Source organism: Acinonyx jubatus, chromosome C2 (assembly GCF_027475565.1).
Source record: "Acinonyx jubatus isolate Ajub_Pintada_27869175 chromosome C2, VMU_Ajub_asm_v1.0, whole genome shotgun sequence".
Classification (NCBI taxonomy): domain Eukaryota; kingdom Metazoa; phylum Chordata; class Mammalia; order Carnivora; family Felidae; genus Acinonyx; species Acinonyx jubatus.
In genome coordinates this window covers 119,115,071-119,138,279 of record NC_069384.1, presented here as the reverse complement: position 1 = coordinate 119,138,279, position 23,209 = coordinate 119,115,071, and the positions used below count along the sequence as shown (strand labels likewise).

The following is a 23,209-nucleotide window of genomic DNA, read 5'->3' as shown; positions in this document are numbered from 1 at the left end:
CCAGAGTGGACTGTACCAGCTTGCATTCCCACCAGCAATGCAAAAGAGATCCTCTTTCTCTGCATCCTTGCCAACATCTGTTGTTGCCTGAGTTGTTAATGTTAGCCATTCTGACAGGTGTGAGGTGGTATCTCATTGTGGTTTTGATTTGTACTTCCCTGATGATGAGTGATGTTGAGCATTTTTTCATGTGTCGGTTGGCCATCTGGATGTCTTCTTTGGAGAAGTGTCTATTCCTGTCTTTTGTCCATTTCTTCACTGGATTCTTTGGGTTTTGGGTGTTGAGTGTGATAAGTTCTTTATAGATTTTGGATACTAACCCTTTATCTGATATGTCATTTGCAAATGTCTTCTCCCATTCTGTCAGTTGCCTTTTGGTTTTTCTGATTGTTTCCTTCGCTGTGCAGAAGCTTTTTATTTTGATGAGGTCCCAATAGTTCATGTTTGCTTTTGTTTCCCTTGCCTCTGGAGATGTGTTGAGTAAGAAGTTGCTGCGGCCAAGATCAAAGAGGTTTTTGCCTGCTTTCTCCTCGAGGATTTTGATGGCTTCCTGTCTTACATTGAGGTCTTTCATCCATTTTGAGCTTATTTTTGTGTCTGGTGTAAGATAGTGGTCCAGGTTCATTCTTCTGCATGTCGCTGTCCGGTTTTCCCAGCACCACTTGCTGAAGAGACTGTCTTTATTCCATTGGATATTCTTTCTTGCTTTGTCAAAGATTAGTTGGCCATAGGTTTGTGGGTCCATTTCTGGGTTCTCTATTCTGTTCCATTGACCAGAGTGTCTTTTTTTGTGCCAGTGCCATGCTGTCTTGATGATTATAGCTGTGTAATACAGCTTGAAGTCTGCCTAGTGGCTCTTTTAAAAGGGTATTTTGAGTAGGTCAGTGATTTTTCAGTTTAGAAGTTTTTTTCTCAGTCTTTAGGAGCTAGAGTGGCTGCTAACTTGCCCTTCTTTGTTATTTGCTTTTCCCATTCTATCTTCTAAGAAAATCAGATCCTTAGGTGGAAGGTTTGTTTGGTGACAGGATGACGGGTGAAAGAGTGCAAATTGCAGAAGGTGAGCAAAGAGTTGAATTGCTCAACATAAGAAAAATTGTTGGAATGGAGGTTAAGGAAAGAAGTACCTCGTAGGAAAGGAGGTTGAAACCTAAAGAGGGTGGTCCAGGATTTGTAGCACAGAAGGAGGTGTTATCCCAGAGAGGAGTTTTGGGGAAAGATGTGGTAATTAAAGAAAAATGTGCAGAGTTTTGTCCAATGGTATGCATTGTCAATTTTCTTCTCCACCTCTCCACAAAATCTTAAGTAAAAAGTTTCTCATTAAATGCTTGTTAGGCTGGGTCTGTTGGGAAATACGTTGAAGCTGATGGGCATAGTGTAAGAGCCAAGTACTGGATGGGGAGAGTCAGGGAGAGCTGGACCTCCTGAAGTAGCCCTGACAAGACACCAGGGTGCTGGACTAAGGCAGTGACAAGTGACGGTGGAGAGGAGGAGGTATTCCAGAATTTGGAGGTAGGATTTGGTGGTAAGTTACAGTTTTTTGCAGGGAGAAGGTAGTGGAGTCAAGATGACCTTGAGTCTTACAGTGTGAGAGGCTGCATACATAGGAGATGTCTCAGATGAGTGGGACTGACCTGGGGAAGAAAATTCACTGTTTCCAGGCTTGTAATTGGGGGTGTGAATGCTAGTGCTTTTGAATGGATGATGTGAGCCCAGAAGGGTATGTATCTGTCTTGCTCACTGGACAGAAGGGTCCTCCCCATTGTTCCTCTTCTCTTATAAGGTCTGGGGTTCTGGTTTGGCCCAGAGAATGAGAGGGATTTCTATAACAACTAGCATTAGTCTTCTCAAATGATTGTATTGAGTAGGCCTTAGAGCTAACTTTGTTTGAATTCAAGAAAATAAGGATTATAATGTGAGAGTTGTAAAAAAAAATTATACCTTTACAACTTATTATTCAAATTTCTATATCCTTATTTACTTTTGACTCATTAAACTATCAGAAGTTAACATTTCCTATAGTAGTTGTGCTCTTGTTAATTTCTTCCTTTATTTCTAAAGTTATACAACCCATGGCATATAAACATTGATGTCAGTGTGTCTTAATTTTGACTGCATTTGTGGTTAGTGGTTTTTGCTTCAGGTCCTCTTTGGTTGTAAATACTTTCAACCAGAATTGCCAAAGACTTGTTCTTGAGCTCTGAGCATAGCATTTACTCCTCAGTGTAGATGCCCGTTCTGTCATCTTTGGAGGAGTGTGGACCGGATTTTATAAATTTTATAAGTCATTAAAATTCACTGTGTCTCAGTTTCTCTGTTGGGAGAACTATGTCTAATAATGAGTTAAAGAGGTAAAAATGGATGCTTGGAAAGTATAAAATACTCAATAAATATAAAGTACTGTTTAATTTTACTAATGCCAAGATTCTGGTGTGAGAAAATTTCCAGAGCTGGTAGTGGGTACTGCTTCCTTCCATTCTCCAAAGCAAAGGGTACAGATACCTCATAGTTCTTGGGCAGGTATCTAATTGCATTGTGGAAGCATCCATCTCTTATGAGTAACAAAGGCCCTAACCTGTTATGGTCAGCTAGTAGAATCCTTCTGTGGTAGCATGTAGACTGTTAGAAGAATGAGAAAACCATAGACGTGTTAACTGTTGTACTCTTAAAAAAAACCGTGATGATAGTTTTAATTCTTCGTGATATGGCTTCCTTTGCAATTGTGGAAAATATTTTCTGGCACTAATGCTTTTTAGCCATAATTTATAGAAATTTGGGATTTTAGGAAAGATTTCTATGGGTGCTTGAAAACACACATATATGATAATTCCTTCCTTTGTCAGTTAATAAAGAGGGTCAGGGTTTCTGCAAGTTGTGAAGTGCCTCCAGGTTTCAGCTCCTGACAACACTGTTTTAATTTATTGGTGTAAAAGTGAAACACTTCACATTTAAACTGATGTGTGTTTTGGAGGCTAAAGCTCAAACCCTGACATGGAAACACCCTGGATAGGACTCCTCTGCTCACTTGGGCACAAGTTGGACAAGAATGTCTGTTGCTGTGAATCATTTACTTGGAAATTCTTGGGTGGAAACGGTGGGAAAGGATTATAAACTAGGAAGTAATGCCTGGATTATTCTAGAGCCCTCGAAAGTGACTCACAGCTTCCTTTTCTCTGACAGCTCCCTGGTGTTTGTATTGAGGCATTTATTCTGAATGAAATATTTGGCATCATAGGTGGTTACAGTCTGGGTAATTACCTCCCTAATGTATAATTTCCAGTGAATAAATAATACATGGAAAATAGGAACAAGGTACTTTTGTACAGACAGAAAAAAAATGTAATGTAAAAGAATTCATACAGTTCTCACAAAACATTTAAATCCTTCCATACATTCTCTAACGTTTTAGCAAGACAGATCACACTGTCCACACTTTGCCCTAATGCTACCATGCTGGAAAGCCAGGTTGTAGGGCAGCTTCTAATAGGGAACAATCACAGGGTGTATAACTTGAGATATAGGGGCAGAAAGAGATGTATGGAGACCACCACTATGAAACGTAATTAAGGGCCTGGACTTGGAAAACTCCCTAGGTGTGGATCAGAGCTCTGCCACTTACTGGGAAGTGTTGGGCCTCAATTTCTCTAACTGTAAAATGGGAATTATAAAATTACCAACCTCAGGGAATTGCTGTGTGGATTGAGACAATATATGTACTACTTAGAACAGTGTTTGGTGTATGATGAGCACCTATGAATGTTTATTACTATCAAAGGGGTAGGGGAAGTCTCCCTTGCCTTTTTTGGACTGCTGTTGTGTATGAGTGCTGTGTTTTGTGGGGTTTTCTTGGATGGAGAGTTTGGGGGAGATTTTATGAGTCTTGTTCATTTGACCTTCAGGTGTTCTTAACTGGTGGGATGAGTTCAGGTCAGGAGAAGACTGTTAGAATGGCGTGCTTGCATTTGCTTGGGAGTCAGAATTAAACCTTGCTTTTTTTGCGTCATGCAAACACAGAGCCTGTGCAGAAGGCAAATGAACCTAGGACAAAGAGATTCTCTACAGCTGTAGGTCTTCTTGATACCCCCTGAGCACAGGGTTGGGCATGTGGCCTGAGCCAAACAGACTAACAGACTAACATCCTGGGGATTAGACTGTCATTCACAGCTGGTGATGGTTGAGGCATCTGGAGACAGAGCTCTAAAGTGGCACGTCGTAGTTTCCACTGTGGAGCTCCTTAAAACTGCCTGGCACCTGTCCTTCCAGAGGCTTCTTGTTCAGCCCTCCCTTCCTCTTTGAGCCAGAGTGTTCCAGTGTGTTCCTTTTTGGGCAAATTTTGCCAGTCTTTGTTGCTTACAATGACAATACCTTAGCTGGCACAAATACCAGGTAGGAAGATTAAATGTTTCCATCGTCAATAGGTAAGGGGATACAGGTGAAGCCAAGAGTCTTGGAAATCATAGAAAATTCCTTTTTAGAGAGTATGGCTTACAGTGAGACAATAAGTTGTTTTCTGAGGTGCATAAGGAGTGAATTGTTGACCTATTTGAATGGAAAAAGAAAGAATCTTTGGGCTGGCCAGCATTGGCCTGCTCCGATTAGAAGATGTAGCATGCAGGCATCTTTGGAGATGGCAGGGGTTATTTTTCATGTCAGAAGTAGCTATTACCAATAGGCAAAAAGACAAGCTTGCTTTATTTAAATAAGATGATCTTCATTGTGCTTCATGGTATAGTGCCAGGAACTAAAAATTTGTATTATAACTTCAACATTAGGACTGACTTAAAAAAAAAAAAAATATATATATATATGCAATAAACTGAAGAACTGTAACACCCTTTTGTGGAAGGATTTAGAAATAATAGAATTAGTAAAGATATTAAGTGGATTTCTTTTTTAAAAAAAGGCTTTCAGAGGAGTGACATCTTTTGAATAAGATCACTCACCATCACTGTCACCAAGAGGTTAAAAGTGGAGTTTTTAAGTATTTATATTGTATTGTATCATTTTACCACCTTGAAATTTTTAATTAGAGAATAAATAGAAGATATACCATTACTCTCAAAAACTTAAAAATTTCAAGGTGATAAGGTACTGTAATACAATGTAGATACTAAGTCTGAGAAATTGGAGTTATTTGAGTACTCTGTGGGGAGACCACTAAGAATTTTCTTCCTTAGTGCAATTTTCATCTTTCTTTGCCTTTTCCTGTTTCAAGGTCCAGCTCAGATGGCACCTGCTCTGTAAAGTCTTCTTTGAAGACTAGAAGCTGTCAGAAGATTCTTCCTTTCCTACTTATTTCATTCTGGCTTGCATTGTGGTTCTGGAGGTGGCATCCTAGCTCATTTTGAGGGCTGACTCTTTGGTAGGGGCTCTGTCAGGGGCCATGTTGAAAAGGGGACCCTGAGGCAACTCAAGGCCTTGTGGGAAAGAGCTGTGATTGGTGAATGACGTCTGCAGTGGGTGAGGGAGTCTCATGTGCTTGCCATTGCTGTCATCTGGGGTTTATTGGCTCCCTTACTAGATTGTAAATTCTTTGAGAGCCAGTTCCATATGTGAGTCACCAGTAGATTACCTCCAACATTTGGAACAACACCTAGCACCTTAGATGTTTCCAGTAAATGTGCTGAGACGCAATGAGGCCAAAGGAGAAATTTATGGTGGAATTTGAGCTCTGCTTGGAGGGCACATGAAGAATTGAATGTGAAAGAGTAGAGTTTCTCAGGACAAGAAAAGACATGAAGGAAAGTTATGGGACAATCAGGAAGAGGCCTTGGGAGAAAGAGGTCTTTCTCAGGGTAGATTGGGAAAGAAGAATTGTTAACAGGGAGGGATTGGAGTCTGGAGGCATAGTTTTACAGCCAAAAATTATTGAGGCTGTATTCTGAAGAAGGAAATGGTAGTATTAAGTAACAACAACCAAAAAAAAAAAAAGAGAGAGAGAGAGAGAATTTAATTATGGAAGACATCAGCTTTTGGAATGGTTTCTTCTAGAATTTAAAAATAGAGAATAATTAGGCAGCTTGTATAATTTTGAATAGTGATATAGTGACATCTCATGGAATGATTGTAAACTGGAATCCAAAACAACAATAAAAGCAGCAAATAGATTTGATTTAAAAACCTGTTGTTTCTAATGTTCCTACTTAAAGTTTATTTCAGGCCACTTTCTTTCAGCATCTGTAACTACATTAGACCACTAATCATGTAAAAAAAAATGCTATTACAAGACAAGATGGAGGGATGCCTCACTGGCTCAGTCGGAAGAGCATGCAACTCTTGATCTCAGGGTCATGAGTTCGAGCCCCACACTTGGTGTAGAGATTACTTAAAAATAAATAAATAAACTTAAAAAAGACTAGATGGAGAGTTTTGGTTTTTTCATCTTCATTCATTCCTGAATTCCTGTCTGCCATATATCTTCCTTGTTCCCTTTGTACTTTGGAAGCACATTACTGTGCTATGCAGCAAATTATAATGTGGGTCCCATTGAGGTTTAGATGAAGTACCCCTTTGGAAATTGAACTAACTTACAGGGTCTTGATACTTGGGGGTACCTGCTTTCAGTGAGCTGTTGGATAAACCTGCAAACATCTTAGATGTCTGTTTTTTTACTGTCAGGTGTTTGGTAAGTTGCTCTCCCCACCGCCCCACACCCGCCCCGTTACCTGCACTGCATTAGTAATTTCCTGACTTTAATGATTTGTTGACTCTGAATGTTTTTTTTACTGTAGCTGGATTGCCCTGCCCTGCCTCACAACAAAAAGGCCTGCCATTCCTCATAATATATTACTACTGAGTTTGTCATCTTTTTAAAAAAATTTTTTTAATGTTTATTCATTTTTTGAGAGAGAGAGAGAGAGAGCACAAGTGGGGGAGCAGCAGAGAGAGAGGGAGACACAGAATCCAAAGCAGGCTCCAGGCTCTGAGCTGTCAGCACAGAGCCCGACGTGGGGCTCGAACTCACAGAGTGCAAGATCACAACCTGAGCCGAAGTCAGCAGCTTAACCAACTAAGCCACCCAGGCGCCCCTGAGTTTTTCATCTTTACCTAGAAACGAATTAACAGAAATGGGAACGAGAATCTTTCTGGATAAAGGGAAGGATAAAAGGTGCAGAGAAGCCATAAGCCTGGAGGCCTTTAGGCTATGAATGTAATCTTCAGTGCTGCTGATTGCTGTGGGAGCAACCATAATCTAACTTTTTTGTACTTCACTAATGCACTGAGCTTTCTGAGATCAGGTGTGGTGGTGGTGGTGGTAAAATACAAATTATGACAAATACCAATGATACTGTGATAGTGTTGAGTGTTGACAGATGGCAGCTACAGTTGTGGTGAGCACAGCACAACATATAGAGATGCTGAATCACTATGTTGTGCACCTGACACTAATGTAACATTGTGTGTCAACCAAACAACAATAACAACAACAAAAACCTTAAAACTATTGTGCTTCTTATCTACGTGTAAACTTAGAAAATATAATTATGATTAATTTTCTTTCCCAGTTCGGAATGTTTAAATATTTTCTATTGTTTGAGGAATTGACGCCCCCCCCCCTTACATTTTCTTTTTGTAAACTATGTCTGTTATTACTCCTCATATATCAGTTTGGACTCTTGGTTGCAAGCAATAGAAACTTAGTTTAACTGGCTTTAAAGAAAAATTGTTTCAAGTAACTAAAGACATAAAGGCTTTAGCCCAGTGGGATTTAGCACTTAACTCTGCCCAGACAGGTTTTCTCTTCACCCACTGACTCTGCTCTCTGCTATGTTGGTTTTGGCTTAATTCTCTGCTTCAGGTCTTCCCCTTCTGGAGGCAAGATTGATGTGGCTGTTCTGGCCTGTACTTCTTCATGAAAAACTGATCCAGGGGAGTTTGTGGGACTCTTATTACAGAAAGTTCCACAAAAGCTTTCTTAATGTCTCATTGGCTCCAACTGTGTTACATGCCTATCCCTAAACCAAATCCCTACAGCAGAGAATATGATGTATTGATTGGCTTGGACCTGGAACTTCATTCAACTGTTATATGTGGATTATATGGAATGAGCGGAACCCCAAAACTAACATTGGTGCTGTTACCAGGAGAAGGGAAGTGGTTACTGGAGAAGAAACAAAACAAAACATTGGGAAATGATATTTGAAGTATTGATGGTATTGTAACATTATATGATAGCAATTTGGGGAACATTAGTATGGTGAATTTTCTCAGAGAGTCAGAGAAGTCCTAAAGTGGAGGTGGGAGTGGGGGAGAGTAGGTGGGATATAAATAATAAACGAGAAGGAAAAGATCCTGGGATGATGGGCAGATCCAGTTACCTGAGCTGGGAATCTGTGATTAGTGGGCTCCTGACCTGCTGGCTCCTCTTCTCTCAGAGAAGCTAACACTTAGAAATATCCCTTACTGGGAGCAGGGATGTGGTGAGTGGTGCATAGCAGAGGTTGGGTTTTGACACATTAAGAGACAAAATGTGTTCTTCGGGCTTTTAGACTGAGCTAATTTTATGCCAGTGTTTCTAGAGAAACATAGTTCTACCAGGTTCCCTTGGGAGACCAAGTGAGGTCACATGGAATTAGGGAAGTGTAGAAGCAAAATTAATAGACCAGAGTTTTAATCTGACACACATGGTGTTTTATAAAAGGATTCACATTGTTTGCAAAAACTGAAAACAAAATTTCACATAAAAATATGGATTTCTGGCTTTTCTTTAAAAATCAGATGTGGTGACCTTGGGCCTGATTCCTGTTGGCAGCAGTCCACTGTAGCTCAGCAGCGGCTTCCCCTTTCAGAGCCCTGGCTGGCATCATGTACACATCAGGAAAAGGCTAAAGTCTCGGGAGTCAGATATAAGGGCCTCCGTCCTCCTCCAGGACTTCAGGAACCAGGAAGGCTTTTCATGGGCTGCTGGGCAGAAGTGTTGCTGAGCTTGGGGCCATGGGACAACATTGATCAGCAGGTCCCAAGAACTGATTCCCACTTGATAGCCTGTAATTTCCTCAGCTTACAAGTTAGCTTTATTCACTTAATGTTGAACTTAGAGCTTGAGACTTCAGGAAGGTACTGGGGCCTGTCTTCCCCTTTCTTTCACATCCCCAAATGGTTCCAATCAGTCTTCTATGGATAGTCTTGACCTAAACTTTGATCAGTAAACTCTACTTTATATCTTTTGTGTATACGTTTAATGCAATTTCCTATTTCTCAACTGAAAAATTACTAAGCGTGGTTTGCACGTGCACAAGCATGCACAACCCCCTTCTAGCCTTCCTTCTCATATTGCTGCTCTATATACTGCTATTGCCTTGGCTGCAATTAGTCCAGAAACTTCCAACCTAGAATCACATAGTTTCAATGAGCTTGACAGTAAATAATATATAGTATTCAAAGAGGTCCCTTTAAATCTAGATTTAAACAGCAAACAAATTAGGGGACAATTCTAATTTGTTTATGAAAAGAGAAATAATCATAATATTCCTTTATATCATTTACCAAAAAATCAGTTTTAATTAAACTTAGGCATTTATAGTTGACCCCAATCAGCATTATATTAAGTATAGTTCTAGGGGCGCCTGGGTGGCTCAGTCGGTTAGGCGGCCGACTTCGGCTCAGGTCATGATCTTGCGGTCCATGAGTTCTAGCCCTGCGTTGGGCTCTGTGCTGACAGCTCAGAGCCTGGAGCCTGCTTCATATTCTGTGTCTCCCTCTCTCTGACCCTCCCCTGTTCATGCTCTGTCTCTCCCTGTCTCAAAAATAAATAAACGTTAAAAAAAATTTTTTTAAAAAAGTATAGTTCTAGAAGAAATTAATTCTTATTAATCTTTAAACCTTCATGCTTAGTTCAAATTGTATTTGCTGAATACTTGACTAAATGATTTTAAACTCTCTTACTATGGGCTACATATTGAGGCTTTTAAGTGAATGGATACAGAAAGGTCTTGGTGGCAACTTTAGCAGCCAATGAACGCTCAGGTCAGCACCAAACTCAGTGCCCAAATGTACAAATGCGCAATAGTATTATCACTATAATTGTGGCTGGTCATGGAGATGACCATGGCAGTGGCTCATGCAGTAAGGCAGTGAGTGGGGAGAAGATGTAGGCAAGTCCTCTCTGTTCTCTGCTTTGCCCAGCAGATTTCCTTATTTAGACATCTGGTGTTTGCACAAGAGCATTGGCCCTTAAAGATTCATCCAGGGAAGAATTGAGGGTATTTATATATATATATATATATATATATATATATATATATATACACACATATATTTTTTTTCACATATATACATATATATATATATATTTACTCCTTTGTAAAGGAGTTTGGGGGAAATGGACAAAAATTATTTTTGAAAGATTTAGAAAAAACACCTGCTATATATAGCCAAGTGGGCTCAAAATTTTGAATACCATCTTTGTGCCCCTAATACTGGGTAGGGTGAACAGGTGCTCTGTAAGTTGTGAATAAATAATGAGTAAGTGGGTGAGTGAATGAAGAGAACCGGTTATTGAGGTATGGAGATTCTTTCAGTCTCTTCACTCACCTGTTGGTGACACATTTTGCACAGACAACTGTTCTGCTTGGCACCTTTTTTACCTAGTACTCTCCCTGCTCTATGAAGAGAAATATTACCATTAGTGAATTTTAGTAAATTTTCCCCACATGCGTAACACATTAAGGCTATTGAAAACATAAAAATCAGAAAACCTGCATCTTTTACCTGTATAGAGCAAACAGTGAGTTTAGGAAGGTGAATGAGATTAACAAAATGTGACTATCACAAGGCAGTACATGATCAAGAATAAGTTAATGCATGTGAGCTGAATAACATATAAGAGCCAAGGTGAAAACAGGCTATGATGCTAATGCAGGTGGGAAGGAGGTAAGAACATGAGTGTGGCGGGCAGACCATGGAATGGAGAGTAGGGGGCAGAAGGCACATGAATTAGGTGGTGTGGGGACTGATGAAATGGTTTATCCTTGGAACTGAAGCAGAAAAAAGCCCCAACATAAAGATATCTGTATATTATTATTTTTTGTCATGTTTGTTTTTGTAGATTGCTATGCCGCCCTTTAAAAAGAAGTCACAAATAAGTTAGTTTGGAACTAAGTGTCACTGCCTCACAGATGTGTTATACCTGGCTTAACTCTTCATACTGGTGCTGATTATGGTCTCTACGATTGTGCAGGCACTTAGGCAATTGGTTTTGCTTATCTGAGAATAAAGTTACATTTTTATAACAGTTACCCTTTTAAGACAGTTTGGGATTTTGCCAGTTTAGGCTTGTTGGCAATCCAGTTGATGACTTATCAGGAAAGTTCGCCAGCATGGCTGCCCCTTGTAAAATGAATTAAAAAAAAATGGAGCTCAGTTCTTTCAGTGCAGAAGGATGCTCAGGAGAAATGTGAATTATATCATACCCATTTAATAGCTTTCTCTGTCCAAAGAGGGGTCAGGCTGGTGTGTAATATTTAATAAAGTCAATGGTCTCCCAGTTCATATTTATATTAGAAAGTCAGTAGACATTCCAGTTAACTAGAGAAAATCTGATGAAGTAACAGTTTGGTAGGCAATATGAATGTTTGCGTTTTGCAGAATGATGTCGCTCCCTGTTGTGAAATGTGGTTGAAAAAAGATTGCTGGAAAAACAGAAAAATGAAAGTATTTTCTAGGTTTCCTTTAAACTAAAAAGGAAACTCTTTAGTCATATTTCTTAGCTGCTTATTTTTTTCATATAGTGACTTATTCTACTGACCTTGTGATCTTTAAACTTGTACTGGGGAGCTGAAAATAGAACATAGTAAGAAAAGTGGAACATTGCGGTGGGAGATGAGAAGTTTATGAAGAAGAGGGGGAAGATATAGGATGCCATAGTATTGCCCCTCCCAGAGATACTGCCATGCTCCAGAACCTCTGAGCCTAGGCACTTCTCCAGAGAATTGGAGGATTTTTTTTTCCATAAAAAAGGACAGGCTTTTTCCATAAAAGTCAGGTATGAAAGAAATACCACATTTGTGTATGTTCTTTAAAGCAAATTTATTTTTTTAGATTAAATATAATTTATTGTCAAATTGGTTTCCATACAACACCCAGTGTTCATCCCAACAGGTGCCCTCCTCAATGCCCATCACCCACTTTCCCTCTCCTCCACCTCCCCATCAACCCTCAGTTTGTTCTCATTTTGACTGTGATGGCTCATCCTGCCTGAGTCAGTCAAGTGCTTCTCAGGCACCTGGAATCTGCCCCTCAGCCTCTCTTGTCCTGGGGTCTTAAACAGAGCAGAGGCTCGCGGGAAGCTCTTCTGTCCTGGATCATCAGTCCCCAGTGTCTGCCTGGGAAATGCCCGTTACTCACAACGGAGCATTCCTTCAGCACGGATTCTCCTGTACCTTGTCTGCCCCTGTCTCTGCCACCCCTGTGGCCACAGTCTTCCTTGCTGGCATCTGCAGATTTCCCTGTTTGCCCATGGAGACAATTTCTCCCTCTCTCTGTCTTCCTTATCTAGTGGCTTCTCAGGGATTTCCTCCTCCTGCTGCCCCATTCCCAGAACACCCAGTAAACCCTGAGGAGGTTTGTGCTTCTACCCGAGGACTCGGAACTGCAGATTCCAGGCTGGTTTTGCTTTCTGTGCTGCCAGCGTGCCTGACAAGAGGTAGTTACTACTTTAGTTGAGGGGTGTGACTGGGGCGGGGGAGAAGAAACACAATTTGATATTTCAATAAATTATTCTTCTACAATAATATTAACCGTTTTGACTATTCAAGATTGAAGTACTTGAAAAAATGTTTCCCCATGTCCTGAGGGACTTTGGGAAATTTTCTCCTGTTCAAAACATATTCTTGTGTTACCTTTATTATTTTATTTATGTATTATTTTTTTTACTATCTGAACTTAAAAGTTAAAAAATTATCTCGTGAATTATTTAAAACAAAACAATTCTTAAAGTAGGTACAGAGACAGTATAACCAGTATCCATATACTGAATGCTCAGATTGAACAGATGTTAAATTTTGCCATAATTGCTTCAAATTTCTCTTAAAAAAATGTAATGGATCCAGCGCCAGCTCCCAGCTGTGCCCCTTTCCTACTTCTCCATAGACAACCACTATTCTGAATTTGTTGCATCATTCCCGTGTGTTTTTAAGTTTTACTATATATGTTTGGCAACATATGTAGTACATACATGTGTTTTTATAATTCACAATAATTGGTACATATACCGTATGTATCTCTTAGCACTTTGCTTTTTCCAGTTACTATGTTTTTAAGAAACGGGTGTAGTTCATTTATTTTGCTGATGCATAAATAGTCTAATAATGTATTCATCTGTTAGTCTAAAGAAAACAGACATTTGCCCTTAAAATATAAATTTGCCCTTAAGGGGCACCTGGGTGTCTTAGTCAGTTAAGCATCTGAGTCTTGGTTTCAGCTCAGGTCATGATCTCTCGGTTTGTGAGTTCAAGCCCTATGTTGGGCTCCTCAATGTCAGTGCGGAGCCTGCTTGGGACTCTCTCTCTCCCTCTCTCTCTGCCCCTTCCCTGCTGTGCACACTCTCTCTCTCAAAATAAATAAACTTTAAAAAAAAATTCCCTCATATCCTTAAAAAAAGTTTTGCCCTTAAAATTTAAATCTGATGAGCACTGTAAAGGTTTATCAGTCACCTATACTTAAGTGTGAAGTGGTCATCAGTCTTTTCTTTAAAACTACCTGTGATGCTTGCAGTGAGAGAATAGGGATGCTAATTGAACTACATGTAGATTTTAAGGGTTTGGAGGCATTAGAAACAGATTTGATGTTGATTCTCTCTCTCTCTCTCTCTCTCTCTCTCTCTCTCTCTCTCTCTCTTTCTCACTCTCTCTCTCTCTCTTTTTTAAACCTTCCTTAGGTAACCTGTGCAGCCCTCTAATTTACATTTAAGGGAGGACACTTGTTCAATCAATAGAAGAACAGATCAATACATAGTAAGCTCATGTATGACATTAGCATAGCTCCAGGCCCATTGAAAGCCCTCAGTAAATATTTGCCATTATTTTTTATATTACTAGAGAAGGGGGAAGTAAGGAAAAAAGGGAATTTTGGAGGATAGATTAGGGGGCAGGCTGCCTCCTCTGTGTCAACGGCTACCTCAAGAATTCAGGATCTCAGGTGACCAGGGCTAGGGCCACAGGGGGAGGAGAGAAAACAGAATAGCCCAGAAACCAAAAGGTGCCAGTGAAAACAGGTTTGGTCCCTCACAGTTGGGATCTTTACAGTTGGTAGAAAGGTTTCAGAATCTTCTTGGTCTCAAGGGCTGTTCTTAATGCCTTTTCGCTGAAACTGTTCTGGATCCTGGGGTTTTAGATCCTATAAATTATAAATGGCTGCTTAGACTAATTTTGGTAAAGTTTTTAAAAAATTTTTTGTAATTTTTTTTTTTTTTAATTTTTGAGGGTGGGGAGGGGCAGAGAGAGGGAGAGAAGGAGACACAGAATCGGAAGCAGGCTCCAGGCTCTGAGCTGTCAGCACAGAGCTAGCTGCGGGACTTGAACCCAACAAACCGTGAGATCATGACCTGAGCCAAAGTCGGACACTCAACTGACTGAGCCACTCGGGTGCCCCAATTTTGGTAAAGCTTTTAGAGGTTCATGGAAGTTAGAAATTTGAGGGAGGATAAAAGATCAGATCCCATTTCATCTAATTGGGAAGTTCATTTTTAGAATATACTTCCTTAACTTTCTAAATATATACTTTGTTATGTCAGGATACCCTTGAGGATTAGGAGTGGGGGAGAAAGGCTTTAATTGGTGAAAGAAAGTTCTTTAAATTATATGGGCTAAAAAAAACAAAGTGGAGAAGGAAAGCAGTTTTGGAATTACTGAAGAAATATATGGCACATAACAAAATCTATGGGAAGATACATCTGTCTATAGAATTCAACATAACCTGCCCTGTTGGTGAGTCTCTGGTCAGTGATCCTGGCTGCCTTTGGGCTGCATCTTTCAAGATGACTCTGAAATACTGTGCTCTTCTGAGCTGTCTCAGGCATCCAGGTAGGACTCCTTCCATGCCAGGTGTTTGGAAGCTGGTTAAATGCTGTGTTCCTCATTTCTAAAATTGCAAAGTGAATTCTAGTAACTGCCTTCTGGAGGGTTTCAGGACTGGCAAATGATGTGCCTGATAAATATGAGTCGATCTAGCAAGAATTCTTCCTCCAAAACTTTACAAAGAATTTTACAAAGGCAGCTTTCTTTTAAAATGCAAATTTTTATTTCACAAGTATATAATATATACTTTATATATTATTACATAAATTAATGTGTATTATTATTCAAATACATATTTATGTGTTTATATGGCTTGTGACCACATTATATTTGGGAGAATGCAGAGTACACGGACCTAGAGACAAGAATGAAACACAGTTTGGTTCGATGACAGCTTAGTGATGAAGCAATGAGTTTCTCACCTTGACACCTTGAAAAAGTTACTCATTGGGGCGCCTGGGTGGCGCAGTCGGTGAAGCGTCCGACTTCAGCCAGGTCACGATCTCGTGGTCCGTGAGTTCGAGCCCCGCGTCAGGCTCTGGGCTGATGGCTCAGAGCCTGGAGCCTGTTTCCGATTCTGTGTCTCCCTCTCTCTCTGCCCCTTCCCCGTTCATGCTCTGTCTCTCTCTGTCCCAAAAATAAATAAACGTTGAAAAAAAAAAAGAAAGAAAGAAAGAAAAAGTTACTCATGACTATTTAATTTATTTAAAAATTAAATAGGGGCACCTGGGTGGCTCAGTCGGTTAAGCGTTGGACTTCAGCTTAGGTCATGATCTCACGGTGTATGGGTTCGAGCCCCGTGTCAGGCTCTGTGCTCACAGCTCAGAGCCTGGACCCTGCTTTGGATTCTGTGTCTCCCTCTCACTCTGCTCCTACCCCACTCATGCTGTGTCTCTCTTTCTCAAAAATAAATAAACATTCAAAAAAATTAAAAATTAAATAGTGGGCAATGGTATATTTTTTAAAACCCGAAGATTTAATTATACTTTAATTAGAACCAGGCCCCAGAATAACTGTAAGATACAGAAATTTGGGGAAGAACCCCCCCCCCAAATTCCTAAGCAAGTATGTATACAAGTGACAAATGAGCCGTAACACTCTTCGAGGACTTCACACAATTTAAAACGATTTTTAACTGATCAGTGAAAATGTTAATGTATAAATTGTTTGAAAAATTATGTGCTTACTTTATTCTTTTTGTGGACATTATTCATGTCTTAACATTTTACTTCCTGACCACTTCCTTTACATTTATAAATGCTACCCTTCTCTCAAACTTGAAATGTTTATTTTACTGAAGGAGCGGGGTACAATGTAAATGAAAATTGTACAGGCTACTGGGAAACATGTATGCCCTGTGTAAGGACAAGATGTAAAAGACAGGCATTCCTTCCATTCCTTCCCTCTGCGGACTCTCTTATTGTCTGGCCCACCTATGCTGGGAAATAGTGTTATGGGATATCTGTTCCTATTTGTTCCTTGTCAGGCAGACTTCTCAGGTGATTTCTTCTAGAGATTTTACTGCCTGTGTATTCTGTATTGCTTAGATAAATGTTTTCAAAGGGCTAATGTTCTTTTTATAACATTGTTTTTTCTAGCTATAAAGACCTGAAGGTAGTCTTTTCTTCGAAGATGGAAAACAGTACCACTACCATTTCTCGGGAAGAGCTGGAAGAGCTACAGGAAGCATTTAATAAAATAGGTATGCTTGAGAAAAACTAAATACGACATTGCTATTGTGCTTGATGTCAGACTTCCAGGAATGGAATACCCTCTATTGGTTTTACTACCACCCATTTACCCCTAGCTTTATCCTGTTTCTCCCCCCCCCCACCCCCCCCATCTAGGTTTCACTGGATTCTTTCTTTCTGAAAGATAAATTAAGACTGGCTTGAATTTCTAAGAGAATTGGACTTTGAATTCTTTGATAATTTCTTTGCTGAGAGTAATCCAGGTTAATGAATGACAGTGTAACTGAATACGTTTAACATGATATCCTCATTACAGAAAGAAAATATAGAAACACTTCCTTGTTTATAAACTGAACTCTGGCCTTCACATTTGTTGCTAACAGTAACACTTTCTGACTTCGCGCAGAACATTTTAAAATCTGAATATTGTTTTTAAAGGCTGTGTGTCTTATTTTTCTTCTTTCACTTTTTAAAGCCATTCAGTGTTTTGTCTTTATGACATTATCATTTGATGGCTTTGTATTTTTCTTCCAAAAAAAATTCCCTCATACTCTTTTGGATCACAATTCTTCTGCACTTTTGCTCCTAGGAAACCTGTGGCAAACAAGAAGATAAATATCTTTTGCTCTAGTCTGCAAATGTATGCAAGTGAAAGGCGAGCCCAGTGAAAGGATCTTGGGATGGTGACACCACCAATCCTGCTCCTCCCATAGTAGGCTCCTTCTCTGGTACAGAGGAGCAGTCTGTGGGGCACCTGGGTGGCTCAGTTGGTTAAGCATCTGACTTCAGCTCAAGTCATGATCTCTCCGTCCGTGAGTTTGAGCCCCATGCCAGGCTCTGTGCTGACAGCTCACATTCAGATTCTGTGTCTCTTCCTCTTTCTCTCTACCCCTTTCCCACTTGCACTCTTTCTCACTCTCAAAAATAAATAAACGTTAAAAAAAAAAAGACAGTCTGTGAGAAACGGTCAGATAATAGACTGGGGTGGACATATCATGATCACAATTGATCTTGTGCCTAGATTTCTCACAAACCTAGTGAATCATGACTAAAATTCATGTAAATGAGATGTGGTACAGAATTTTAGAGACCAATATAAAGAGAAAAGAAAGATTGAAGTTTGAAAAAGAAAGCCTCTCCAGAAAGAAAAAAGTAAAGCTGTCAGGAAGCTCACAACTTACACATCATTGCTATGAAGTGAAGTGAGTTGTACAAATCTCTGGACCCTTCCACTTCTCCCTGCACAGCCATCCCCAGAGTAACTCAAACCTTCCGAATACAGTCTGCATGGTGGCTGAATTAGGCTCACAGGGAATGCCTTAATCTTGTTTTTTTGTTTTTGTTTTTGTTTTTTGTTTTTTTGAGGACAATATATTTGTCATTAGAGCATTGCATGAATATGGTATGGCCTCTAAAAGATTATTTTTAATAATAAATTTTATAGAGTATTATATGCAGTGCCCAGAGTCTTTTCAAGACAAAAATTAGGCAGTTATTAGGACATTCTGCTCATTTTGAGTGTTGAAACAGAGGAAATAATAAAAATGTATCCCTAGTCTGCTATTGGTGTTATTTTATAGGTGCAGTTTGGTAGCTTGAATAAAAGTGCTGCCTAGGTCTTGGTAGAAATGAATGAATTAGTAATCTCTTCTTTGTTTAGTACATGAACTTTACTCTTTATGACTCATGGACATATAATCCTGCAATATTTATTTAATGATATTTTGAATAAATAATTCACTGATGGAACAAATCTGACAGCCAGATAATTTACTCTGTATGAAGGCAGTGCTAACACTAGCATAATATGTACTAGCTTTATTGACCAGATAAATTGTTCCTTAAGAACCTACTATTCCCTCTGATAATTTGTACGAAACAACCTTTCCCAGAGGCAGAGGGACATGCCCATCCAACCTTACTAGATGGGATATTTTGGGGTCTCTAGGGAGAGATGAGAGGTGAAAATATTTGTCTTTTTTTCTTTTTTTTTCCTTTGTAAGTTATGGTAAAATAGACATAAAATTTACTATTTTAAGAATTTTTAAGTGTCCAGTTCAGTGGCATTAAGTACATTCATGTTGTTATGCAACCATACCACTATCTCTATCTTTAGAACTCTTTCATTTTCCTAAACTGAAACTCTCTACCCAATAAATACCAACCCCCCATCGTGAATAACATTCTATTTTATGTCTGTACCACATTTTGTTTATCCATTCATCTGTTGAAGGACATCTTGAGTTGTTTCTACCTTTTTGCTACTGTAAATAATATTGCTATGAACAACATTTGTCTATCTCAAAATATAGGAAACAATTCTGAACTTGTACTAAACAATGATATTTTGCTCTAAGTTCGAAGAAAGTGATATTTTTATTGCAATGTCCAGTAGTTTAGCTTATTAGCTGACTTTTGAGATTATAGCAGTATTTTGGTTATTGGTAGATTCTATTTTAGAAACTTTCCACTTGTTCTGCACACTAGTAAGTCTAAAAGTTTTTGTCTTTGTAATTAATTGAGTATAGTGAGGACAGCTCTTTTACTGAAAGGAAAAAGTAAAATACAGGAAACACAGCAACTGGTACCAGATGAACGAAGAAAGCCTATATAACAAGGTGGATCCAGGCAACTAATCAGACAGTCCAAAGCCATGTTGCCAACTCTGGGCAGAAGTGTTTTGTGTTGCCTTTGTTCTGTGTCAAGAAGTGTTATCTAGTCTCTAGGGAAAACCCAGGGAAGGGCATCTCAGCGATAACATGAAAACACCTGGAAACCCTTCCAAGAGTTCAAATATAGGTGTGAAATTATTTCTTGAACACTTTATGGAAAAACGCCATCAAACATGATTCGGCCTACATAATGGTATCATAAATACATAATGAAGAAGCAATGAATTATTAACAAATGAAACAGAAGTGGCACCAAGTGAAATGTAGAACAGAGATACCTTATGTGTATTTAATATGATGCACATATTTTATAGAGAATGTGGGGCCTGCAGATCCATTTTGTAAATTCTGTGAGGTTAAAGTCTGGATGGGTGTTCTGCTAAACCTGAGTTTTTCATCTGTCAGAGCATTGTTCAAACTGTGCACTTAAAATACACATGGTAGTCCTAAACCTATGGGGATAAAGTCCATTTACTACGAATATTTTGATAAAGTGTATAGACTCCCTTGTACAGTTCAGGTGCAGGAGAAAAGGTTACTGCCACTTGTGAGACAAACCTGAAAGGTTCTACCTGCCTGTGAATCTCCCATGAGGCCTTCAGGGTGCACACCTTGAATAAAGAGTGCAAATGAGATTTGACAATTCATAATTTATCTTTACAGATATTGACAACAGTGGGTATGTTAGTGACTATGAACTACAGGACCTGTTTAAGGAAGCAAGCCTTCCTCTGCCTGGCTACAAGGTGCGCGAGATTGTGGAGAAAATTCTATCAGTGGCTGACAACAACAAAGATGGCAAAATCAGTTTTGAAGAGTTTGTGTCAGTAAGTAATTCAGTTTTCTGGTTACTGATCTTTTTGCTTTGAGAAGAGTTTTAGTAATATCATTGCTCTCTGGTCAAATCTGGCTTCAGAGACCAGAAAAAACACTGCTTTAAAATGACGAGTAGGATGACAACAACAATAGTGTCCACAAATAATTCATAAAACAGAGGGGAAAAAATTCTCAAGTTGTTGGAAGTCAGATTTAAATAGTAATAGCTTATGTGCTCGTAAGACTACAGTTGAGTTCAGTGCTTATTGACTATCTGTGTGTATAGAATGTTTTAATGTCTCAGTACTTGGTCTTGAGAAATGGAATATTTTTGTGTGTGACTGAAATAGCTAAGGTATGGAAGCTATACCTCCTGGAAACTGGTTATTTCCTCATGCTAAGTGATATCTTTAGTTTCAGCAAATGCCACCAGGTAAATCCCAATGCTGGCTATGATAACATGGGTGTCATTATTAAAAAGTACCTCAAGGCTCAGGGAACCGAACAAGATGAAAAATAATACATGACTCAACTGACAAAAGAAAAGTAGATTGTAGCACTGAATATTGAATATCTTGTGTTTCAAAAGGTCAGGCCAAGAGAGATGGCCACACTGCCATTGCCAGCCAGCAGTTGAGTGAGCTGCCACACCCTTCCACCACCACCACTGCCATGACTGTATTTTTCATATGAAAATATAACCATTAATGTAATTGATTAAATATTTGTGAAATGTGAACCGTCTGGTTTTGCATCCTTTGTTCACTAAGCAAAGATTTGAGCTCCTTTCTTGCTAGGTTCTGCTAGGCACTGTGTGTGAATAATGCAATGAACAAAAAGAGAGATGATCCCTGCCTTCAGGGACTTTACATGTGGGGAAGCAGGGTCACACAAATGGCTAAAAGAGATCTATCATAATTGCTATGGTAGAGCAGTATGGGTCCCTTGAGAGTTCATAGTAGAAGGAGCTGAACTTGCTGGTGAGGCTAGAGATCCCAGGGATGCAGAGAACGTGTCGGAAACTATGAAGACCGAGCTGAGATCTGAAGTAAGATGTTAAACAGGTAAAAGGGGTTGAGTGGGAGAAATGAATGATGTTCGAGACAGGCTGGCTTCAGGATTGGTGGATACTCTCAAGCACTTGGAAACAAGTTGAGCGTGGGTGGGGGGAGATGGTGAAGGTAACGAATGCAGCTAGAGAAATAAGTTGGGGTCAGGTCATGCAGGATCTTGTAGGATTTTCATTTTTATCGTAAGTACAATAGGAAGCCAGTGATGTAGGAGGAAGAGAGTGTGACGTGACATGATCAGATGCGAAATTTTAAAAACTCACTCTGGAGTCACCTGCATGGCCCAGTTAGTTAAGCACCCGACTCTTGATCTCTGCTCAGGTCATAATTTCACAGTTCATGAGATGGAGCCCTGCGTCGGGCTCCACACTGTTGGCACAGAGCCTGCTTGGGATTCTCTCTCTCTCCTTCTCTCCACCCTTCCCCCCACGCATGCCCTCCCCCACCCCAAATGAATAAACTTTAAAAAAATTTTTAAAATTAAAAAACAAAAAACCCAAAAATACTTCACTCCGGCTGCTGCTTAGAGTACTGATTAAATTCAGTCTGGCCAGTCACAAGAGTGATTGAGAGAGGGTGTTTGTCCAAGCTACGTTATTTCCTGTGACATCTGACTTATTTATTTTAACATGTATGCATTTGCAATGTTCAGACAAGCAAATATCTTCACTAAAGCATTTAAAAATCTTCATCATGTAGTTATTCTTTAGTTTTCAATACAAAAGATCATGGCAAGTGTAGGAGAATAATTTCAATGCATTCAATTTAAGCTTAATAATAACAAAGTTTCTTTTAGTCCTTGCAGTGCAAACGTTTGTACATTTTGTGTTATGGGTAAAATGACATGAGTGCTGTCTATGCACACAAGCAATAAGGGTGAGAATCCCAGATGAGGATTTATTTTGGTGTCATTCCAAATAAATAAAGAAGTCTAAATAACTTGTAATTCTTCATGTTGAAAGGTTTTTTATGATGATTTGACCAAGGCTCAATTTTACTTATATTCCATTCCAGCTGATGCAAGAGTTAAAAAGCAAAGACATCAGTAAGACGTTCCGCAAAATAATTAACAAGAGGGAAGGGATTACTGCTATTGGAGGAACATCATCCATTTCCAGTGAGGGCACACAGCATTCTTATTCAGGTAACTTCCAACTCTAAGTTTGATCTTTGATTCATTGACTCATTCACTGAGTCTGGTATTTCATCAAATCTAAGATGCTGTTCATTGTAATTCACACCATTGTTTTATGTACCATTGAAAGAAAATCAGACTATAATGTGCCATCAAATTTGACATGCCTCTCAGTTTCAGAGCTGTCAGGATGAAAAATTGTAGAATCACTGAAATCAGTGGGTCCCTACTATGTGTCAGGCACAGCACACAGCACACAGCAAAGAGATTAGAAAGAACAAAATAGAAATTATTTACATTTCGGCATTGACTATGTTCAGTCATGACCTCTGAATGGATTTTTCATCTTGACTGGTGAATTGAGTTTGCTTTTAGGCCTGATCTGAGAATTTATGGAGAGGTTTATTGCAAGGACGTTTCCCTTCCATTTTCCAGGACCTGAGATTCCTGATTATCAAGCAACTGGGTGACTAGAGAGCACAGTACCTGATTTGCTGAATCTGATAGAATCACTGGATTGTTGCCCGGTGGGAAATCCAGAGTCACATTAACTCTTAAGATGATATGTCTTACCCCATGTTAAGCTTCCTTCTCGTGGTCGAGATGTCTGAGAACCTTTGGCCCAGTTCCTTTTGTTCATAAGAGTATAATTCGAACTGTGCTCTTTAAATTATTAACAAAAACTCACTGTAACTTTTCCCCCTTTTCCTTTGAGATCTGAATCTGTTAATTGTCCTGTTGATTGTTTTCCTTTCTAACTGGATTTTTCTATAGCAATATACTCACACTTTTCCCACCCATTGTAATTTTTTTC

General features: G+C 39.3%; 1 protein-coding gene across 3 annotated transcripts in view; it reads left to right on the top strand.

The window, feature by feature from the left end:
• Nucleotides 1-23,209, top strand: part of PLS1 (plastin 1) — a 104,658-nt gene that overhangs the window by 45,827 nt on the left and 35,622 nt on the right. For all 3 annotated transcript variants that reach the window (XM_015080432.3, XM_027061683.2, XM_053221362.1), the window contains 3 exons: nucleotides 16,610-16,713; nucleotides 20,038-20,201; nucleotides 22,275-22,404. In XM_015080432.3, the coding sequence (XP_014935918.1) occupies nucleotides 16,644-16,713; nucleotides 20,038-20,201; nucleotides 22,275-22,404 (364 nt within the window). In that variant the 5' untranslated portion in view covers nucleotides 16,610-16,643. The remainder of the gene's footprint in view (nucleotides 1-16,609; nucleotides 16,714-20,037; nucleotides 20,202-22,274; nucleotides 22,405-23,209) is intronic.